The 23,251-nt window shown below is 37.2% G+C and overlaps 2 protein-coding genes and 1 long non-coding RNA gene across 5 annotated transcripts; 2 read left to right on the top strand and 1 right to left on the bottom strand.

Annotated features, from left to right (window-relative positions):
* Positions 1-2,359: 2,359 nt before the first annotated feature.
* LOC113742087 (pectinesterase-like) lies at positions 2,360-6,799 on the bottom strand. 2 transcript variants are annotated; one of them, XM_072046894.1, is made up of 3 exons: positions 5,588-6,799; positions 2,735-3,431; positions 2,360-2,655 (listed from the first exon to the last, which is right to left on the bottom strand). In XM_072046894.1, the coding sequence occupies exons 1-2, from the start codon at positions 6,657-6,659 to the stop codon at positions 2,740-2,742; spliced, it is 1,764 nt and encodes a 587-aa protein (XP_071902995.1). In that variant the 5' UTR covers positions 6,660-6,799; the 3' UTR covers positions 2,360-2,655; positions 2,735-2,739. The 2 variants fall into 2 exon arrangements, with proteins under 2 accessions (XP_071902995.1, XP_027125590.2); XM_027269789.2 differs by having other exon boundaries at positions 2,360-3,431; positions 5,588-6,798.
* LOC140005839 (uncharacterized) lies at positions 4,534-6,975 on the top strand. Its single transcript, XR_011813387.1, has 2 exons — positions 4,534-4,842; positions 4,961-6,975. It is a non-coding gene; the product is annotated as an uncharacterized lncRNA (long non-coding RNA).
* Positions 6,976-12,718: 5,743 nt separating this feature from the next.
* Positions 12,719-19,609, top strand: LOC113742392 (pumilio homolog 23-like). Of its 2 annotated transcripts, XM_072046892.1 has the most exons (11): positions 12,719-12,895; positions 13,342-13,656; positions 13,743-14,106; positions 14,410-14,712; positions 15,019-15,186; positions 15,428-15,571; positions 15,875-15,994; positions 16,667-16,852; positions 17,910-18,058; positions 18,176-18,358; positions 18,970-19,609. In XM_072046892.1, exons 2-9 carry the CDS (start codon positions 13,511-13,513, stop codon positions 17,958-17,960), a joined length of 1,482 nt encoding a protein of 493 aa, XP_071902993.1. In that variant the 5' UTR covers positions 12,719-12,895; positions 13,342-13,510; the 3' UTR covers positions 17,961-18,058; positions 18,176-18,358; positions 18,970-19,609. The 2 variants fall into 2 exon arrangements, with proteins under 2 accessions (XP_071902993.1, XP_071902994.1); XM_072046893.1 differs by lacking the exons at positions 12,719-12,895; positions 15,875-15,994; positions 18,970-19,609 and having other exon boundaries at positions 18,176-18,301.
* The last annotated feature ends 3,642 nt before the right edge of the window (positions 19,610-23,251 follow it).

Genomic DNA, 23,251 nt, shown 5'->3' with positions numbered 1-23,251 from the left:
ACCCATCAATCATCACCCCAAACAAAAGGAATTTTTAGTTGACCTTCTTTAGTTTATTATATAATGAGCAGCGGATAACCCTCAAGCTTTATTTGTCGGTTTCTGAGCTTTTTTTTTCAACAGCCTGAATCAGACTTTTGTTGTTTTATAAACCTAATCCCAGAATTAACCTCAAAAGCCGGCAACTCTTGAGGCAATCCCAGGGACTTATATCCCAACCCAAACCCAACCCCAACCCCGATGTGGGACAAATGTACCTATAGGGGGGACCTGCTGCTAAGTGGGATACTACCACCCAATAATTCATGCGAAAATGTAGCACTCTATTTTTAGTAGTGTTAGACGCAGACACATATGTATGTATATATATATATGCACAGATATACGTCACAATTTGTTGAAAGTCGTGGACTGCGTCACAACTCCGTGGGAGTCGATCGTTTGGAGGTGGCATTAGTGTAGTATATTCTATAGCAACTGTTCTTGGGTGATATAATAATATTATTGTTTGAACAAAGCATAGTTCATACTAAGTTGTATGGTTTGATAGTAGAGATACTATATTCAACTATGATTTATGTGGGTTCGCATTTGTCTATATATGGCATTATTTCGACCTTACATTTTAAATTTTTGTTTTTTTAGTACAATGTGAATCATAAAACAATGGCAATCGTTTGTGCCCTTATTGCAGTTTATTTCTAGAATTGTAAACGAGCTACCCTGAACGCTTTTGATTTTTAAGTTCGGCTCACCAAGTTTATCAAGATAAACTAAATTTACATAATTTCTAAGGAAAATTAGAAATAATAGCCTAAATAAATGTACAAATGAGCCTAAACAAACTTCTCGCAATTTGAGTTGAGGCTGGGTTGTTTAGAAAACGAAGCCTAATTTGATATGGAAACTCGTCGAGCTCACACGAGTAGAGTCAAGTTGGGCTCACAAGCAACCAACTCTACATATTTGTGCTGAGCTGATTCTTTTTCTTCTAGCCAACAGCCTTTTGAGTTCAACCCTTGGCTCCTACATTATCACTTAATTATGGCTTTCTCTGACGGAAAAATTTCGTCAACTCCTCCTTCTCTTAGATTAGGTTATACAAATGTTATCGTTGTGACAAGGAAAAAAAGATTCTTGTTGTTTTTATTTTCTTTGTTTCTTATAATCAATTGTCATGTGGCTGGGTTGTAGTCAGCTGCACATTTTGGTGTGACCGCCCGACCAGGACCAGCCTTTCACATGCCAAATCCAAGACGTTGACGGTATCAAGAACACCAAACAACCAACTTGGGCATCTCTGTTCACATCTGCCGTCTGATCAGCTCCTCGTGCCGAGAATTACGCCAATCTCCTGAAGGAGAATTGTCTGATCCTTATTTATACTCGTTTTATTTTTCTATCCGCTTATTAGGGAACATAGGCCACGGAGTATTTGACTGAAACTCGAATATTGTTGGCCCCATAACCCGCTGTGTGAAATGAATTCATCAGTTGAAGTGATCAGGGATGCCCACAACCCATTTTCTTGTTGCTTTTCTCGTCTTGTTTCTCGTAATTCCATTTGCCTGGACGCTACTATACATCTTCGATACTTGAGTTGGTAAAATGGTACGGTAAATATTAAATCATTAAATTTACATACACAGGATCTGCGCAAGTGTTTGTCATGGATCAAACTATCTCATTTCGTTGATTCAATTTTGTGGCTGCATCAAATTTCGAGAACCAAAAACAACGAAAAAGAAAAGAGGATGAAGGAGGATTGATTTAGGAGATCAACTTTAAGATAGTTTTCTTCAATTATTCAGGTTTTTTTTTTTTTTTTACAGGTTACACGTGCTATTATTAAGTACTCTTCCCTCTTTATACCAACTAAAATAAAACAAATGGCGGATCCAATCTATATATGTGCAAGTTGTATTTCATAAATAAATAAAGTTTGCATGAAGTAATTTGATGTGAACATTTTCATTTATAAGCAAAATACAATAATTCTTTTATTTTCTTTTATGAAGCATGTTGTTAGATACAATACTTATGAAGGGCTGGATATGTTCAGAATGTATGCACATAAGAGTTATAGGAAGAACTTTTTTTTTTTTTTTTTTTTTTTTGGTCACTCAACGTGTGATTTGTAAAGATAAAAAATGAAGGGTTAAAAAAAGTGATCTAAATTGTTTACACGCACACCCAAAAATAAATAATAATAATAATATTCACATGTGCTGTTTGGGCCACGGGTTTTTCAGCGGAGAAATGAGCATGACGGTAGGTGCCCAGCCCAAATAACGACCATTTAAAAGAGACTCTCTTAATCAAAACAGATGAATACTTCGCCCCAAGAAAAATAGTGAGATGCACAAATGAATATTTATTAATAAACATTAAAACGAGTCCGATCGATGCCGGCCCCAGATCAGTTTAGTTTTAACCGCCATGCGCAAACATTAAATTTGTCCCAAATATATTATGGAGTACTTCCCATCAGCTGAAGAGTACCAAGTTATTTATCTATTATTTCGTGACGATGGGAGTACAAGTGACTCTCAGGCACGTACAGCATGAAACATTCAATCAAATCCACCATGAGCAGCTACTAGCTGGTGTAGTGCTCCGCCGCAAGAAAAGAACAGTAGAATACTGAAACGGCAGCTGCACATTAACTAATTAATTGTACTAATTTAATCGATTGAGATTGGAAATGTTGGGTGAATTGGAAAGTTGATCTCACGATTTTCATAAGCCAAGGGCGAACGGGAAGCCAGTGGCGCCCAGCCAACTGTTGCCGTCGATGAACCTTCCGGGAGTGAAAGCCTGGGCCTCCGCTGCGCTCGTGATCACCTTGTACCCCTTCCACTTCACCCTTCCAGAGGTCCCCGCTCCTGCCCCAGTATTCTGATACTCCGCGTAGAACAGGGTATTCAGAGCAAAATTCCCGTTCCATTCGTGCCAACCTGCAGGGTCGATCACGTCCGTAATCGTCGACTGCATCACCACCGTCCTGGAATAGTCCTTCCACGGCCGTCCCAGGAACGTGGGGAATTGCTGCTGGACCGGTCTCAAGTCGGACGTGGCCCCAATCCTGCACTTCTGAATCACAATGCCGGTGTTCTGGTTGGGGTCGATCCTGCCCTGGGCTGTCACCATGTTCTTCTGCCCCGAACCCGGTAGCCGCGCGTGGATGTCACAGTCTTGGAAGACGGCGGCGCCGTTGCCGAAGATGAAATCGACGGTTCCGGCGATCAAGCAGTTGATGTAGAACTGGCGATTGGAGTGGGCGTAGAGGGTGTCTTGGTGGGCCAGGATATCGCACTGGTAGAATGCGGACAAATCAGAGCCCACCCGAAGGGCCACGGCCTGGTGCTTGGATGAACCCGCCGTGTTCTGGAAGGTTAGGTCCCTCGCTAAGAATCTTTCGCCAACCGCCGCTGCATTGCGCATTGCATTGCATGTGAGACATCCGATCCATTTTACGTGTAACGTCAGACAATGCGTAAATAAATAGTACTGTAGTATAATAAATCAAACCTCAGCAAACAAACCATTAGCGAAAATTCATGGCATCAGTTTGCAGACAACTTTTGACCGAAAAAAAAAAGAAAGTTTGCAGACAACTGACAAGACAATGCAGCAGTCAGGACAGTTTGGTACCGTCTCCTATGCTATGGTATCACCAACCTTGTATGTATAGCAAAGGATTAACTTTACCTAATGATGAATAGCCTTCGTATATTACCGCTCTATGTGTGTGTAGAGAGGGGGGTGCGGGGAAGGAAGAGGGGAGGGGATATTAGACTTGTGTGTGAATGCGTAACCATGCCCAAGAAACTCCTTCACAAATAATACATGGATGGAATATTATTATTATTTGCCATATTTTTAAAATAATAATGTACTAGTTTATGTGAAAATGATGCATGTAAAATAAAAAAATGAAAACAAGATGATTTTTTTTTTAAAAAAAATGTTTGTGATATAATTAAAAAGAATTGTAAATAATGCATAATCCAGACAAAGCAATATGGTTAGTCGAGGTGTATTTTTCCTATACAAATAGCTCCATGATGAATTCCTGGAGAAGAGTTTCATATTTTCTCTGATTCTTATTAATGCCGCTGCCAGCTGCCTATATACATTTTACGATGCAAATGTACTCAATCCTTTGTGTTGATGTTTCATTGTCATCATCAAAGCACTTTTTTGACTCGATCAATGGAGAAAGCTAGAAATATCATCATGAATACGAATCTGATATTGTTGTCCGACAGCTCACCTGATTTCAATTTGAAACGGAACCGTAATTGAAGGAAACCATCCGGAAAAGAAAAACCACATCCTACCCAAAGGAAGTAGCGTGCGTAATAGTACTTAAAGTCAATGCAAAGCATAGAAAAGTGACAAACCTTCTTGTTCCAGAAATATTCCAGCTGGAATTGAAATGCACCGATTCTTAAATAATAACTAGCGTATTTGGCATCAGAGATAGCCGCATTATCATCCTGATCCTAAGAATCGGATTGATGACGTACCTTTTTATTAACATTAAACAATTATAACAACTTATGTCCATTGATGATGAATGCAAAAAACTTGACAAGGTTCCTTCTTATCTTTCTTAGAAATAGGACTTGAACGCTAAAGAGAGCAACATGAATTTGATGTGTCTGTCTGTCTACAGCCCAATCAGTGTTGCATTTTTTCCGGACCTTAACATATTTTTGCATCCGATAATAAATGTATTTTACTACTAGTGGGGAGATCAGAACCGAGAATGGCTGAAATTTTTTGTCTGCTTATTTTCTTCTTCAGTCCGTGATTCAGAAGAGCACGTGCGTTCTGGTAGGAAAAGTTAAATATTTTTTCAATATCAAATGTAGAGAATTACGAATTACTACATTTTATGAATCAAACTTGGGCTAAGATGATGGTTACTTGTGATGGATCTACTTCTACTTAGTTACTGAGGATAAGGATAAAGGAAGAATGAGAGAGAAGGCACCATAGGTGTAAAGCCGATCAGGGAACGGCAAAAAGAGAGCCTTCTGCAAATGGACAAAGTAAAATTACAGGCTGCTGCACGGGTGGTCCGGTGAAAAGACAACTTTAAGTTTGGTTTGGCGAAGGAGATGACGAAACTATTAATTGTGCATTAATTCCAGTCATCGTTTCCGCCGGAGTGGACCACCGCTGCTCTTTCACTCCACCCTCCACCACTACTCTACCTCATCCAGCTACTATAGTACTATCGAAATTAATAATGTTTACTACTCTTAGCTAAACATCTGTCACCCTCCTCCGACTTGGGTAAGTTTAATTAGTACCGCCACTTATTAATTACATAACTTAACCCAACAAAGTCACAATTAAATTTCTCTCTTGTTCACGGGCAACTCTAAACTACTGTACATGATCAGTAAGGTGCCTGTGGTGAATGTACCCTTCTCTTTTTTCCTTTCTAATCTTTTAAGTTTCGGATATTTGCAATTATATAGGAGTATCTACCCAATTCAATTTAATGAGGAAGAATTGTTAAGGAGAATTAAGAAAAGCAAAAACAGTAGTAGTAATTATATGTAACTCTCACCAACTGTGGCGGAATGGAAAGTGGTGCTGCCATCAACCACATTCCTGCTTGCGGTGATGATTGTTTTGGTTCTACCATCCCCCAAGAACATTATGTTTGTCTTCTTTTTCGGCACCTCCACATTTTCTCTGTAAACCCCTGCTTTTATTCTGATTACATATCTACTGCTGCTCTTCTCCGGTGCCGCCTCCACCGCCGCCGATACTGTTTTAAAATCCCCGCTGCCATCAGCCGCCACAACCACGTCAGCTGTCACGGTTGAAGACTGCAGCAACCTCCTGTCCCCTGCAGACAGCCAATTTGGCCACCCATTTGTCTCCTCCTCCTCCAGCTTCCGCCCGCCGGCCTCACTTTCCCTTTCCATGTCCGTATCGGTCATGTTCTTGATCATGGCTAGAGCATTACTACACAGCTTTTCTACGTGCACTTCACCGTTCGACAACTCTTGGCGCACATGCTTATCGGCGTCGTCGTGAGAGAACCCGTCGAGGCATGTTTCTTGGTTAGTCATGGCAGCGCTCATTAGGGTTTTGAGGTCGTCGGCGTGTTGTTTAAGGGATTTCTTGCTGGGGTATAGTTCGAGGTCCTTGACGGTTTGGTGGAGCTCGTCCAGAGTTTCGTCTATGGTCTCCAGGCAGTCATGCAACGCAGTCTTCTCGCGTTCCGTTAGATTGTGGTGCGTGGCAATGAGGTGCTCGACAGCAAAGTAATTGTGCTCGACAGTGGTGGTGGTGTGGTTCAGCACTAATTCTATCACGTCCTTTTGGCTGGTGATTTTTTGGCTCACTGCTTGGGGAAGGTTGGCCAGCGTAGAGAAGCATAAATCAGGGTATAGTGTGTTGCTGCAGGAAGACTTGACGATTGCATGGGCTGCGCTGGAGACTCGGAGACTTTCTTGCTTGGAATTGTTCTTGCGTGAATTGACTCCAGTCACTGCTCCAATTACTGCTGCAACCAACAGGATTGCTGCCAGAAGAGTTATGAACAAGAGTTTCTTCCTTTTCTTCGACAGGGTAGTGTCATTTCCGGAATGCGGCATTATTCTTCTCAAGTGTTCTCCCAGGCGTGTCATGTCGGAAACTCGTTCGGCTCTAGTTAGGCCTTTGGCTTTTGGCTTTTGGCTTTTGGCTTTTTCCGAACGAAGAGGGATGCTTGAGTTGAGGGATGTGGTGGTGTTCCAGGAGAACAATATGACGCCCAATCTACTTATGAGCGTGGGATTATATGGATATGATATCGCAACGGATCTTTGTCCCACAATCCGTGTCATTTTTTATTATATTGCTATTTCTCATTCATAAATATCATGTTTTAATTTTTTTTATTTTCTAAATATCTAATAACTATTAATTCAGTAAAAAATAAATTATCCTTAGTGTTTGGGTTTTGCACTCTTATTCAAATCTAATCAGGGTCAAATATATATAAATTAAGTAGCATTTTAGAGTCAAATGTTCTATATCTTTCTCTTAAACTATAATCTTACTTTTTTATTTTTATTTTTTTGTACAATTGGTGTTGTTATTATTATTATTCTTATAAAAAATGAATATTTCAAATAAAAGTTTCAATGTTAAAAGACCAGTGGTACTTTATTTTTTATTTACCATTCTTGATTTTTAAATCCATGACATTATTTCCTTTTTTTTCTATTTAATTTCACTCTTTTACTTAAGATTACTACGTTAAAATATAAAATATTATCATTTACATTTTTTCTTTTACTAAGTTTGGCAATGTTTTCTCTTTATTTACCTTCACACCAATAAACTTGAAACCAAATTACTATATAAGTGGAGCCACTTTTTACTTATTTAAATTAGAAAGGCATGAGAGTCACTTCTCACTTAGGAAAATGTTATTTGCACTCCATTTTTTATTATTTGCAATTCTACTATTTGTTTTATCATATAATCTAATTCATGAAAACTATATGATCAAAATGATTATTGACGTGTAAATAAAAAAAATGGGAGTGTAAATAACATTTCCCTTTTTTTATTTAAATTAAGAAGGCATGAAAAAGATGTTATATTTGTTATCTCTTCTTTTGATTTTACAGAAGTCTTAATTAGAGTAGAATTATAAATAACGCATAGCAATCGGAAACGTGACGAGTTGAAGTTCAAATAGGACAACATGCACATTAACTAACAATTTGAATTGAAATGATTTTAAAAATAACCAACAATTTCAAATGTGAATAGTAGATGTGGAAGTTGAGAGAAATGTATTTTATAAATTAAATAAAATGTGAAATGCTAAAAAAATGAAATTGGGAGTGGGAAGATGTGTGGAGGCTTGTTGCTCAAAATTCCTCCTCAAATTTATATAAATATAGATGTAGATAGTAGTAACATGTAAGTCACACAAAGTATTAATCTACATAAATCTAGTGAAAATATATACTCCCAATATTTATCTACATCATAATTATAATTTGTAATTAACTTTTTATATTATTAGCAAACTTTTTTTATTCCACATATATCATATCATAAAAAAATTATAGAAATTATTCTAAATAATATTTCAAATAATTTCCTATCTAAACACTTTAATTGTGAGGTTTACATGGATCAAACAGTTTTAACAGGGGTGTAATATATAAATATGTAACAGAAGATTCAATGCCCCTGAGAGTGTGAAGGAAATAGGAGTGTCAATTGGGCATTTTTAGTTGGGTTTTGGCAGGGTCAAACTCAGCTCACAATCTCATATTAAAAGATTCAATCTAAGCTCACACTTTTATATGAGCTTCAAACTCAAATCGAGTTTATGTCAAACTCATAATTAAATGCATAATTATATAAAATATATATTTTATAATTATGAATTAATACAAATTTATATACAAGTTATTAACATTTTATATCATAATATGTATAATTATAAATTATAGATATTATTATATATTTTTATGTATATAATTATCCTCGTATATAAGCTAGGTTTTAATTGAGCATGAGTTTAATATAGTTTAAACTCGACTCATATTTAATTAGATCCAATTTGTATCTCACTTAATTAAACCTTGGATTCGGTGAGCATTTTTCGAATCGAATGTGCGAGCATAGATTGGTCCGGCCCTATTCACAGTTACAGAGTGAGTTTGTTTGGATAGAGAGAATTTGGATGATTTATTTGAGATATTTACTGTAGCACTTTTTGTGATGTGATGTATGTGAGATAAAAAGGTGATTGAAAAGATAAAAAGGTGATTGGGATTTGTGAGGATAAATTTTGCAAACCAAATTCTCTCTATCCAAACAAACTCAGAGTGAGAATATCTCGAGAGGGTTAAATGGAATGTTTAATTGGTCCGGGAACGTGGTGAATGTGGAATTATAGATGCCATGTGAATGGTGGGGTCATCACTTTTCCTTTCGTTTGTCTCCATTGTTCGTAGCACGTAGCTGGTGATGGGAGATTGACAGTCAGACTATCTGCAAGGCCTCGATTCTCGAGACGACAGATACTACTGCGGAAGGATTACGATAGACTTTTCAAACTGATTTCGCATGCTAATTTGTACCATTGCATGGGCAGAATTTTTTTTTAAAAAAAGAAATACTTATACAACTAACTGACAATGCTACTGTATAAATATGTAGGTTTGGACTAAAAATTAATTGTCACATGACGATGATGATGATTGCTGATGAGCAAATATTTACGGGATAATTTCAGAAACTCCCTTGAAGTTTTGGATAATTTCATATATATTAGTGTGTTTGTATTGTAAATTATTTGAGATAATTTTATTTAAAAAGTACTGTAGCACTTTTTTTGATATAATGTATGCGAGATAAAAAAGTGATTGAAAAATGTGTTAACGATGCAAGCAAATCAGTGTGTGTAAATAAGGTGTAAATAAAGTGAAATAACTAACTTCTCTTGAAATTTGTAAAATTACACTAACCTGTTTTGAAGTTAATGTTTTCGTAGCAAAACTAGTCCAAATCAGAGAAAGTATGATTAAAAAAGTACTTTGAGAAAAGAGATAAAACTTTTATTTTGCAAATGCCCTTTATACTTGTATACAAGTTATATTATAAACGAATGAAAAACATGTTAATAAAAGTGAGGGAAGGTAAGTGTAAATGGTAAATAACAAAAAATATGCAGCGAATGACTTTTTCTACGAAGTTGGACCAACCGCTAGTGCATTAGATTACAACGGCTATTTTTTTAAACTGTTATCATTTTACGGATAAAGGCAACAAGAAACATTTTAAGATGGATCTCACTTTCATTGGAAGCTGCAAATTTTGAGGTGAAAAAAATAGTGATTTTGTGTGAATTTTGCAAGTTGAAGGTAAAGTGTATATGCCAAAAACTATGACCCTATCAAACTATAGGAGGAAATCATAAAATTCACTTATATCCTTTATCATCAAGAACAAATATTACAAATGTAATCGTAAGATGACAATGAAGATTTTTTAGAGTACAAAAAATTCAGATAAATTACTATTTAGTGTATCAATTTTTGAAAGTAAACAAATATTTGGTACATCAATTGACTCCATTTTATAATTGCAGGTCACAATTTATCATTAAAAAAAATTCAACAACTATTTTCATTAATTAGTTGTTAATAGTTAATTAGTATCCTAATTATTTAGTTGCCAGGTGTTAATTTCCAGTAAAACATAATATCTTAGGGTATATGAATAATTTTTTTTTTTTAAATGAGACACTACAGGGAGGTTAGTGTTATTTTACAAATCTTAGGGGAGGAGAGTGAATTTATTAGAAATCTAAGGAGAATCTTCTAAAATTATACCAACGTTCAAATATAGAACTAAGGACTTGCGTGGTTTGTTTTGTTGGTGAACACATCAGAACATGTGAGCGAGGGGTTTTTCCTTTCTTTCTTTTCTAGTAATTTATTGGTTGGCAGGGTCCCCAGTATTGTTGGCCATTAGCTAAAGAGGGTGGTGGCATATTTTTTGCGAGTTGTAATGCAATTGACAATAAAGTTGATTGGGTTGCCTACTTGCCTTGCCCTTTTGTTGGACTGCACACTGGACAGCAGAATGCAATCATTTTCTTTCGTCTTTTGGTTTCAAGATCATCCACTGGCTGTATATTCTGCCAGTTCCATTGCGGTTTTCATTAGATTGGCAGTGAAAGAAATGAAACTATTCCCATTTTCTGACCTATTTATTTATCCAAGATGGATGGAGGAATCGTGCGGAGCTCTGCGAGAATTTAGACACAGTAGTGTGTAACTTGAGACTAATTTCTACCAGTTTGGTAGATGCACCTTAGACACGAGCTGCAAAAATATGGATGTGAATCAACCAGACAACCACTCTGTATTCTCTCTCGGCTGATAGCACTAAAATTTAGGGAGTGGGAAGCATCATATTGACTTTTGGGTCCAGTTCTGACAATTGATGTCCAACATTCGCGTTTGAGTTGAGATTTAGGCAACCGATCCCTGCGTAATTTTAGCCAGCCATGCCTGAAGGCAGGCAGACACCTATAAATAGTAATATGTTTTTCGAATAATATGCTATCTAAATACACCCAATACTTTGAGCCGCTATGCTGGACAGCCCATAAAACTTGCCATCCAGACAAAAGCGGCTGCATGGGGGAACAATAATTTTTTTTTTTTTTTTTTTTGTCATCTCAAGGGCTATTCAATTTGTCGTCAACATTTGGCGTCGATTAATTATTCTTGTACGACACTTTCCCATCTTTAGTTAGCAAAGCGACGTGGCTGATATCGGCATTGGGATGCTCGACGTAATTATTAAACTATTAAAGACGGCTCAAATTACAAATATATGCATGCCCGTTAAGATAAAAAGGCCACCGAGTCACCGACACCGACACCGAGTCACCACATTTATTTGCTGCTTGCTAGCCTCCAATATTGATCATTTTTGATTGGGTGCTGTCTCGTCTAAACTTTCCATTAAACGAAAGAAAAAAAAAAGATTTAGTACCAAGAAGGCAAAGGGAACCCCACAAAAAAAAAAGAAGGCAAAGGGAAAGAATCCGGGGTGTTTGGTGAGGGGTTTTAGACTTGGGCGTCGACCTGTATGAAGCTTGTAGCTGCTGGCATCTGGGTTTTTTTTTATAAATATTTTCTTTATGACTTTCACAAATTTTGTAGTTTCATACCAAACGACCTAATTAGGTCTCATTTGGATTGATATTTTCTAGTGTTTTTTTTTGTAAATATATATATATATACACACATACATATTGTAACGATTTAATGTATATGCGGTAATTTAAAAATATGATCACAGAAAAAATTCAAAAAAATCATTGAAAAATTGCGATCCAAACAAGATCTAACTAAGGATAAAAAAGCGAATCAAACTACTCCATACTCGAATCGAACTTGACTCGATACGAGTTCTTTTGAGTTTGGTTGATTAACTAATCAAGTTAAAATTGAATAATATTTTGTGTTTGACAAACTTTCAAGTTTGACTCAAACGGTTTGATTAGCATGGAAATGAAATTTTACATGTAAAATATTCAAATCAATCAAGTTCGGCTTAATAAAAACTCATTCGAACTCGACTTTAGAAGTAAATGAGTTAAATTTGAATAAAATTTCAAATTCGCTAAAATAATCAAACAAACTTGTATACAGTGGTGTTTGATTTGTTTAGACTCGTTTATTCCCTAACCTTAAACTATACCCATTACAAAGTATGGAATCTGCCTGGGAAGAGCACGAATATACTTAATTAATTAATTACTCCATACAAATGAACCAATACTCATGTAACTATTGTACTACCTGCTGACTGCTTCCAAACGTTCATGGATGATAAAATGCGACTTAAGCTATTTAGCAGCAACACCCACCCTTGGATCAGGATGGCATTTCTTTTATAACTTTGAATACTTTAGAATAAAAAAAAAAACAACAAAAGGAATTTCCTAACAAGCGCAATAACCAGAAGCAGGCCTCGTTAAACTTGGACAGATATAAGTGCCAAGAAATTTCGGGCCGGCCCGTAAAAGGAATGATCGAGTTTTAAGGGGACGGTTTTTTGACACATAATTAATGACGGATCCTAGCCCAGGCGAATGACATTGGATTCGACCCATATACATATAACCAGATATTTGTAGGATTTAGTTGCCCTCCTTCTCTGCTCTCCCAGTCGCCCAAAGCTCCATTCATATTCATCAGCTCTTTCCGACAGAGCTCCCAGTCACAGGTTTCCGGCCCCCCTCCCCGCCCACTACAAACAAAAACCCTCCTTTAAAATAAAAAAAAAAAGTATATCCATAATCTTCTGTCATGCTGAGCTTCTAGTAGTACTGGTATGTTGTTGTTATTATCATTATTATGCTGCTGTTTTCAATTCTGAAATTTTAGGTAACTCTGTGCTGTATACACTAAGTTGCCGTCAGTCTTTTTTTTTCTGACGGGGCAGTGAACTTTTCTGGTTTCTTTTTTGTATGCACGTTAAGGTGTTAACGACAATATTCGACTAAAAATATCAAAACCATTGACAGTTTGTTTATCAGAAGAATATGATAGAAATTCGAAAAGCTTGCTCTTTCATTTATGAGATTGTTTGTTGGTTTTTTGATTTCTGCAATTCATGTCCACTTATTCATTCAATTTAGTAAACAGCAAAGATGAATTCTCATTCATCTTTTTCCCCTTCTTCTTCTTCCGAGTAGCTATTGTGCAAATGTAATCTATTGGTGTCGAATCCATCAATCGACTACTGAGACAGAAGTTTTGGTGGTTCAACTTTTAGGTTTAATTGATTAGTTAAAGCATGCTGGAAGACATTGGGAACCCGCATGATCGCTGTTGGTTCAAAAGCTTTGCTATTCCCAAGACATGAACTGCTTTCCGGACATATTATTGTGTCCCGCCGAGGAAAATAATTCTTACCATAACTACAGAGGAAAGAAAAGAAATAAATGGGCAGAAAGCCATTCAGAAAACGAGCTGGTTCTGATGGGAATCATTCCTCTCAGGATTTTGGTGGCCAAATGAACAGAACAGGCACATTTTCTAAACCCTTGCAACACGATGAAGCCTCTGTTCCGCATGCGTCATTCGTCAGGTTTCATCGTATTAACTACCTGAATTCTAGATTAGGGAGCTTTGGCGGATATTCATCCTCATGATGTACAAAATGTTTCAATGTAGAAAACTGGTTGATCCAGAAACATCAAAATATTTTACGGAAATTGCAAATGTCATTGAAGGCAGCGAAATTGATCTCGAGGAGAGGGCTGTTATATGTGGAAATGCTTTGGAAGAAGCAAGAGGGAAAGAAGTGCAACTTGCCACTGATTACATCATAAGCCACACTTTACAAACTTTACTGGAAGGCTGCTCTGTAGAACATCTTTGTGGTTTCCTAAGAAACTGTCAAAGCAACTTTTCCCTTATTGCAATGGATAGGTCCGGGTCTCATGTGGTGGAAACGGCACTGAAGGCTCTGGCTATGCATCTTCAAGACACTGACAACCACATTCTGATCGAGGATACTTTGACCACTATATCCAGGGTATGAAGTTCGGTGTGTTAAAAGTGTCTAGCTCTCTTTAGGTTGTGAAACTGTACCATGTTACACAGCTGTGTTGCTCTGGGGGATTACACGCCCCTATTTGATGCAGCAGACATGGGAATACATGGTCTTCTGGCTAAAAGAAATTATGAAGAAAAGTTTGCTACCAGACTAAGATAACTTGATAAATCCAGAAAACAGTGCTGATTGTTTTGAAACTTGATTTAAGATAACAATGCTATCTTCATGGATTTGCTAACTTTGTTGAGCCTTTCTTTAATTGGTGCCCTTTCTCCATTCCAGATGATCGTGGTCAATCCTGTTGATATAATGTGCAACTGTTATGGATCTCATGTTATTCGGAGTCTCCTTTGTCTTTGTGGAGGAGTGCCTTTAGACCCTTCGGGTTTCCATTCTACTAAGTCATCCACTGTGCTTGCTGAAAGGCTAAATTCTAGAGTTTCTTCACAGAGTAATAACGACCTGAAAAATCTTCAGCAGAGATTTCCAGAATTACTCGAGTTCCTTGTATCTGAGATGTTAAGTTGTGCTAGAAAAGATATGGCCGTCCTTCGAGTTAATCAATACGGCAGCTTGGTTCTGCAGGCATGTTTTGCTGCTATTTCAAAGTTTGCAAGTATTGTGATTTCCTTCAACTAATAGTTTATGATTAATGTTGTTCTCTGATGCTTTCGCATGAGCTTTGCATTTTTGTCTATACTTTTACCAGAAAATACCTGTTTGCCTAGTTTGTAGCTTTGGCACAGATTTAGAAGAAGAGATGCCTTTACATCTATGCTTGTATTGTTTAACCAGCCATTTCCAACTAAGAGCTTTCTGCTTTTCATTTGTCTTGAAGTTGTTAGCCATTGTGAATTAGCCTCAATAACTTGCTTGGTTATTGAATCGCAGACTTCTCTAAAATTATTGGCTCGGCAAGAACAATTGTTGTTGGATATTGTTCCTGCTATTCTGGGATGCAGCTCGGAGAATGCTAACGAGGGGAACTTAATAGAAAATACAGTAGTGCAAAAGCTTTTACCTTTGATGGAAAAAACTGCATTCAGCCATTTAATGGAGGTACTCTAACAGATCAAACCCTTAATGATTTTTGCATTTTAAAGTGCCCTGGTTTCCTTGATTGGCCATGATAAATTGTTTTAAGTTTATGAATTGCTTCCTTCATTATTGTAATTCAAAGTTTCGTTGCGTAATTTTTTGAAGTTCTCTTGAGGCCTTATTTGAGTGTTGTGATTTTAATCTAATGTGTTAGTACTATATTGTGTTCCTTAAATTTTGCAAGTTTTGTTTTCTTTAACAGGTTATTTTGGAAGTGGCCCCTGATTCCTTATATGAGGAATTGTTTGTGAAAGTTTTCGGAAATTCGTTGTTTCCTCTGTCATCACAGCAGTGTGGGAATTTTGTTGTCCAGGCTTTGATTTCTCATGCCAGGGCCAAAGATCAAGTATGTCCACTGAAACTTTAAGTGTTGTGAGTCTTCTTCTCTTTTTTGTGAATTATCCAAAATAAGATAAAAATCAGGTGCCCTAGGTATTACTGGTTGCAAACAGCAGTAGATGCATTTATTTAGTTATCTGTATGGTGCCAAGTGTGATGTCCATTGGAGATTTCAGCTTTGAATTAGTAGCACAACTTATCTGCTCCTTAGATTTGGTGCTACTAGAGTTTTTTTTTAAATAATTACCCTTGAAGCAATTTTTTTAATAGATTGCTATGTAATTCTTTTCTATCATATTTTTGTTACTAGATGGATTTGATTTGGGTTGACCTTGGTACAAAGTTTAAGGATCTTTTTGAAATGGGAAGATCTGGAGTTGTTGCTTCCCTTGTTGCTGCTTGTGAAACACTTCACAGCCATGAAAATAAGGTTAGTGACTGAGAATATCAGTCGTAAAACAGTGCCATGCAAACAGTTTAGTACCTGAAATTTAGAATAAACAGCTGCTGATCTATATGCTTCAGAAATTCAATTTACAACACAGTACCTCTAATTTTGTTTTAAAAATTTTCCAATACATGGCACCTAAAATTCATCTTTACTTGAAGCATGGTGGTAGTTATATACAGTTTTTGGTTGATTGAAGTGACTGCTCGTAAAGAAATTTTTTCAGAAGTTGACTCTTGTAGAAAGTGATTTTTTAATACCCTATAATTCTTTGCAAGCTTAAGTGCCAATAAATTAGATTATCCTACCGCCTGGTAACTCTCAGACACATGGTCAGCACCCGAATAAAGTTTTTAAGGATCAAGTTATGAAAGATGATGAGGTTGCATGAGTGGAAAATTCTAAGTTGGAATGTGAACTTATTTTTTCTTTTTCTTTCCTCTCTCTCTTTTTGAGATTGAGATTGCGATATCAACACAAACAAATTTATAGGTAGCATTTTGGGGAATATTCTTGTACAGCTCTAACTTTTGAAACCTTGGGTGCATCCCTTTTTCCCTACTCTGTCTAGCTCTGTGCTAGTAATCTTGTCCTTTCATGGCTTAAACTAGTTTGATAACACTATTTTGACCGTGTTCTCTCATCTGTTGACAGTGTTCTCAAGCACTTGCTGCTGCTGTCTGTGCAATGGATGAGTCTCCTAGATGCATTGTTCCTCGAATACTGTTTCTTGATAAGTATTTTTCCAGTGAAGATAAATCCAACTGTTACTGGCCAGATGGTGTTAAGATGCATGTAGTGGGTTCTTTGATACTGCAGACAATATTCAGACTTCCATGTGTATGTGCCTCTACTTACATATTTACACATTGTACACTTTTTATTTGAACAATGATACCTTACATCACTGCCTACCCCTCTTTTTTTGGTTTATAGATCGAATTTTACTTTGATTTCAGAATACTCTTTCTTGATAAAGATTTTCCAGGTGCAGATAAATGCAAACTAGAACGTCCTGATGGTGTTAAGATGCATGTACTTGGTTCTTTGTACTGCAGTCAATTTCAGAATTCCATGTCTATGTGCCTCTAATAACACATGTATCAATACCTCTTTATTTGAACGTTGCCATCTTTTATCGCTGCCTACCCTGTCTTTTAAGTGATGTATCAAATTCCTGTGTTATTTCCAGCATTGCCCATTTGGCTTCTGTGTGTTTGTATCTGTCTGTTCACTCCTGCCAATACTATGAGAGAGATTTACTATGTGTGCAGTTTAGAATATTAATAGTTTTTTTTTTGTATGAGTTAATTTCATGAAAAACTTCTCAAATCAAAAGCAAGTAGTGATCCTCTATAATTGTATAATTATTCCTGTTAAGTGGTAGTAATCTTTTTAGTTACAATGCTATTAGTGGTTATGTTAACAACATATGCTTCGCTAGTTAGGGTTAAGTAGTAGTTTTTGTCCTTCATTATGAGGGTAAAAAATTGGAAGTTGAAAAAGTGAAGCAAAATGTTTACGTCAAAAATTGCCTCATGCTTTATGTGTAGTAAAGATACACAATTTGCTCAGAGCCTTTTTTTTTCGTCGGTTAACTTTGAAAAATTATCTGCTGAATACTTTTGTCATCAGAGCCATATAGGGCCAAGTGACTGGGTGCTTTACATTTATTTGTCATTCTTCTGGCAAATACTTTATTTTCTTGTAAAACAAAGTAGAAATTTATCTTTACTTGTTATGAATTGATATTGAACCTTCATATTTCTTCTGAGTTTACTTTTTGTTAAAATAGCATCATCATGCTTCTATATGGCCGCTTCAATTACCAAAGGGGTGGGGAAGTGAATCAATACTTTGTCTTTGGCTCAGCAATCCACACTTTCTTTCTTTACAGGAATTTATACAATCTTACATTACCAGTATCACGTCATTAGAAGACAGTTAAGTTCTTGAAGCATCAAAAGACGCATGTGGCTCACGGGTTATTGAGGCTTTTCTGAGCTCAAATGCTTCTTCGAAACAAAAGCGCAAGTTAGTTATAAAGTACGTTCTCTCTTCCCAATTTTCTTTGACCTCTTTGTTGAAAGTTGACATTGAAGACTTGAACCATTCCAGAAGCTATTCCCGACCTTATGTTTACTGAATTTTCATTATTTCAAGGCTTTGTGGACATTTTGGAGAGCTCTCAGTGCATTCGTTGGGTTCATTTACAGTTGACAAATGCTTCGATGCCTCCAGTGCCTCTCTGAGAGAAACAATTGTATCAGAACTTGTACCTGTGCAAAAGGACCTTTTGAAGACTAAGCAGGGACCTTACCTGTTGAGGAAACTTGATGTTGAGGGGTAAGCTGCAGCTGCTTCTTCCTTTCTCTGGTTCCTTTAATGGTTGATTTAATAGAAAAGTGCATTGAAGATCACGTTCTATGTTTATGTGTGATTTTGCCTTGTTGCATTGCATCTTTACTTTCATCTGAGAGTGCTTGGGGTGAATTTTGAGCTGAGTGGTTTTATGTGCTCCGAGGTGGACTGAGGTTAGGAAGTGTAGTTATTTGAGCCTAGTTCTGCCACATTCTTTGTGGGAAGGACTTTGCTCGTTGTACGGATTTGACTCTCGAGGCTTGATTCATCCCCTTATGAAACTGGCATGTTGCCCCTAATCTCTGCTGATGTGTTGCGGATCATGAAGTAGCTGTATGTTTTTGCCTTGGTACGTAGACCTCCAAATGGAAGGAAAATTAGAAAAGATAAAACCTGATTACCACATAAATTCAAAGTTCAACTAATCACGTGGTTCCAGTGTCTATGCTTTTACCCACTTGTCATTTGAAATCCACAACTTGTTTTTCTTATTACTTGGACCTGTTTGCTCAGAGCCAGTCTGTTATCAATTCCCCCCCCCCCCCTCTCTTTTTTGCTTGCTATTATTAATTTCGATTTTTTACTGTCTATTCTAGATTTGCCAAACGTCCTGATCAGTGGAAGTTGAGACAAGCTTCTAAGCAATCCGTTCTCAAAGAATTTTATGATGCCTTTGGACCACCAGAAACCAAATCATCAAAGAACAAGAGCTTTGTTGCAGATGCTAATCGTAAATCACAGCCTGACAGGATGCAGGAGATTAGGAAGGAGATTGACAATTCGCTGGTTAATGTTGCCCCTCATTTTGGAAACCAGTTTTTGGCTCATCAAACATCAAAAAAGGCAAAAAACTCAGGCCGAAAGCGACCCCGAGAAAGGACAAGTCGTGCCACGGATGCCAGGGGTGGTGGTGATTTGGGGAAGAAAAAGAAAAAGAAATACAACCGAAATAGTTAAACATGGTATTGAGAATATAGCTGCAAATGATTCAAATCGAGCAGTGGAGCAGTGGCTTGTTGGAATCTTCTTAGGGGAAAGAAGGGTCGAGGATTAGGTCTGAACTGTGTATTTAGTTATGGGATTTTTTCGACCCTCTCATTTTGTAGGTTTTTCATTCTTCTAAGGGATGGAGAATTTGCTGAAATTTTGGTCGGTTTTTTTGTTCAAGTTGTAGTAGCGAGTATTGTTGGTTTCGATTCTTAACCATTATGATTAAATTTTCAACAGTTTTGTTCACCGACGTGTGGTTTATGAATGGCTCGAACTGCTCTAAAAAATCTCGCAAGTTTATATAACCTGATGAATAATTTCCTTCTTTTTCTTTCTCCGGGGGGAAAAAAACGAATGATTATTTTCTTTAACCATGTATCAAGGTATTCAAAGTGCGAAGGTTCAAATTCTTTGATCGATTCTGTATTTACGGACCCTTTGTTGCTTTGCGGGCAACAAAATAGTATAAAGTAAATGAGTAAAAGGAACGTGGAGTGTTTCTTACAAAACAAGGAAAATAGGAAATGTTGAAACATTAAAATCTCTATAGGTTTTGTGCAACCAAAGTATGTAGTTTTAAATGGAGAGGCAGCTAAGATTATCTGATGCACTTACAACGCTACACTTGCAACCCATCAAATAAACGGAAAAGTCGGAAAGAAACAATAAATGAAAGGAACGAGTAGCCTATTATTTTACACTGGCAAGTATTTATGCGGGCGACGGCCACACGTCAAAATAAACTTGCAAGTTTCACTTTCAAATAGGTGTTATCTGTAAATAAAGCCATTGCAGATTCGAGAAAGAAAGCGTTGCAGTCGGGAACACATCTAAACAGCAAAAATTTGAAACCTCCACGGAGTACCAAGTACGGAAATAGTACCGATCGAGTTCTGCTCCAACCCAAGTGAAGTGATTGTGTATATATATTTTACACTGTCATGCTATGAAGAAGCTAAAATACTAGTACATCACTATGGAACCAAAAGTTTTCTACATCCTGCAGGTATATTATCTATTGAGCTCTTCTCCTTTCCTGTTTGCCAGTTGTACTGTTTCTTTGTCGCCGACCCCATGCCCATGGAGGCGTGTACCTATAGCGCATATAACGATAAGGGCAGATAATGAGTGATAACCGATCGATCAGCGAAAGCTACGTGCTTGCAGCTGCATATGTACCCTTCATGCAGTTTTGGTATTCAGAAGTTACTTGTTCTGCGTGGGATTAGATCTAGTGGGAGGTATCTGCCGCACGCTGGAATCTGCAGCTTTCTTGAATGGATTCTGCTGCTTCTCATGCAGACCTTTCAAAGCTTGTGAAGAAGAAGCAGTGGTGGTGGTGCTGCTTGGTGTTTTGTTCTGGAGAAGACGGCCTGCTTCAGTTCCGTGGCAGGATAAGGCCTGTAAGATCAACACAAGCGCAAGGACAAAAGCAACCGTCGTCTTCACGCAGGGGGACTTCATCATAATCTCTCGTGTTTTACTCGCAGCTCTTCTTTCCGATGAGGAGGGTATATGCATGGCTGTGAATGTGATGAGATAAGATTATGGGCATTTGAACTTCCAACAACGGGATTGATTATATAATGGTTGTTGATCTAAAATCCCTGATCACGATGGTACCGGACGTGGGATCATGTGATGCTTCTTTGACCGATCGAGAGAAAGAGAGGAGTTTTCTTCCATCTTCTTACTCTCTCTCTCTCTGACTTATCACCTGATTTTTTGATTAAATTAGTAGTTTTTGTGTGATCATGTGACTTGGCACGTGATTTTTTTTTTATTTCTCAAAAAAAATAATTTGAAATAAAATAATAGGTGCGTGCAGTGCGATTTGAGGTTTCTGATTTCATCGAATATTACAAGTACTTTTCGGACAGCTGCCTCTGCACAGTAATTAGATCGAGATTTAAAGGATCATTCACAAGTTAGTTTTTGTCTCTCTCTCTCTCTCTTTTCAATTGTATAATTCATTTGGTGTAAATTAAGCGGAAAGTTATATGTCATTACGATTACGAGTACGATTACTTGCACCAAAGCTATATGAGTTCTTACAAAGCTGTAAGAACTGCAAAAACGAGAGACAGAATAATAGTAATCAACTTTCAAAATATAATACAAACCGGTTTTCACATGCATCATCAGAAATTAAAGAGCCCTACTGAACGGAAAAGATATACGGCCACTTGGCACCCAAGAAAACATGCGTAATTGGTACAGCCAAAAAGGTTTGTGAAAACGTATTAATTACTACTCTTTTCTGACGTTGGTTGAATGTGTCTCTCTCGCAAGTCAAAAGATGCTCCCGCCTCCAAAAGAAGTCGAAGACTGTTTTACTACTAATTTTTTCGTAGTTTTGGACCGTTTGGCTTTAGGGTTTAGTTGGCTGGTTATTTAATAAACTGCTTCATGGTAAAATTGAAAAAAGATTGATATGAGACTTCTAGTAGCGTAGCGGTGCTCTCTCTCTCTCTCTCTCTTTAAAATACTATAAATTTGAAGACACGACAGGCTTCCATGCGAGGGTTGTGGAACTTTTTATTAGCAGTCGATCGTGAAGAAGAAGTAAATCAAACAGATAATCTGGCCGCTATCACATGTTGTTATGTTAGTAGAAGAAGGCCTTTGATGGATTTGAGAAGAATTAGCAGCCGCAGCCAGGCACGGATTTAAGGGGGGGCTGGTGGGGGCTTAAGCCCCCCCCAAGCCGCCGGAAAACCCCCTATATATAGGGGATTCCAAATGCTTGCTTCTAAAATGCAGTAGGTAACTAGGTAGGTAGGTAGGTACTATCTTTCTCTTCCTATGTGTCTCTTAGGATACTGGTATTATTGTCTGAAATTTTCAATAGTTATTTATGTTTTCACCTGCTGGTGATGTAATAACTTGGATTTTCCTAAAATGTTTTGAGCAGGTCTGAACTCTGTAGTTATTCATCATATATTCTGGACTTTGTTAGAGCCTGTGAGACTCGGAAACATAGAGCCTGGGAAACATAGCCTTTTTTTTTATTTCAGATGTTTGGTTGTTGGCAAAGTATTTTTTGTGCATCGCTGTCATGAACTATATGGTGGAGTGGGCTTTCTTTTGTTGATCAAGAAGCTTGCCAACAATAGTTGTTGGTGCTGTTTTAAATGTATGTTCTGGAACAAAGAATGCTGTAAATGTATTTCCTGGAATTTAGAAAAGTTCTTGATTTAACGCTTATGACATCCCTTGCACTTCAAGAAGAATTAAATTTGCAATTACTATCAAAGTTTTCCTGCTATTTCGCTTTTTGACCGCCTTAGTTTTTTATTTTATTTCGAATTCTGATCATGAAATCAATAAGCAGGGTGAGTGATAGATTATTGATAGTTTAGAGTATTTTTTTGGAGCATTTTGAGATTTCCAAGAACTTATCAAATTCATATGAAAGGGGCAATTTTTAAACTATTTTAGTATGCGATGGGCAATTCTTAAACTATTTTTTTGAGCGGTTTATGCCTCCGAGTACTATACATATCTTGATAGGCCTGCTGTTTTCGTTGTTTCTTTTGTAGATTTGTAGATTTGGGTAAGTTACATACCCAAAAATTCAGAACAAATTTTTGGGTATGTATAATTATATGTTTTTATTATTTTTATAATTATTGATTCTAAATTTTACTTATTAAATATATTTATTTCGTCACAAAAAAAATTTTTTAATACACTTCAGCCCCCCCAAAAATAAATTTCTGGCTCCGTCCCTGGCCGCAGCATAACAAATTAGACTAATCCCCTCCGTCACTCATTCCTAGGCAGTGCCCACGCGTTCTCCACGACCTGGGGCCATTTTGGCTCCAACTCTCCCGTATTGAGTGAGCATCAAGCTCTGGTCCCTTGGGTCGATGCTCCCCCTAACTT

Source organism: Coffea arabica, chromosome 4e, assembly GCF_036785885.1.
Source record: "Coffea arabica cultivar ET-39 chromosome 4e, Coffea Arabica ET-39 HiFi, whole genome shotgun sequence".
Taxonomy (NCBI): domain Eukaryota; kingdom Viridiplantae; phylum Streptophyta; class Magnoliopsida; order Gentianales; family Rubiaceae; genus Coffea; species Coffea arabica.
This window is presented reverse-complemented; position numbering and strand designations above follow the sequence as displayed.

Excerpts from the sequence above, each read along its gene's own strand:
- LOC113742392 (XM_072046892.1), top strand. The coding sequence starts at position 13,511 with ATGGGCAGAAAGCCATTCAGAAAACGAGCTGGTTCTGATGGGAATCAT. Across the intron at positions 14,107-14,409 it reads CTTTGACCACTATATCCAGG|ATGATCGTGGTCAATCCTGT; the intron begins GTATGAAGTTCG and ends TCTCCATTCCAG. Across the intron at positions 16,853-17,909 it reads CAATATTCAGACTTCCATGT|GAATTTATACAATCTTACAT; the intron begins GTATGTGCCTCT and ends CTTTCTTTACAG.
- LOC113742087 (XM_072046894.1), bottom strand. The coding sequence starts at position 6,659 with ATGACACGCCTGGGAGAACACTTGAGAAGAATAATGCCGCATTCCGGA. Across the intron at positions 3,432-5,587 it reads TTTCCATTCCGCCACAGTTG|CGGCGGTTGGCGAAAGATTC; the intron begins GTGAGAGTTACA and ends TGCGCAATGCAG.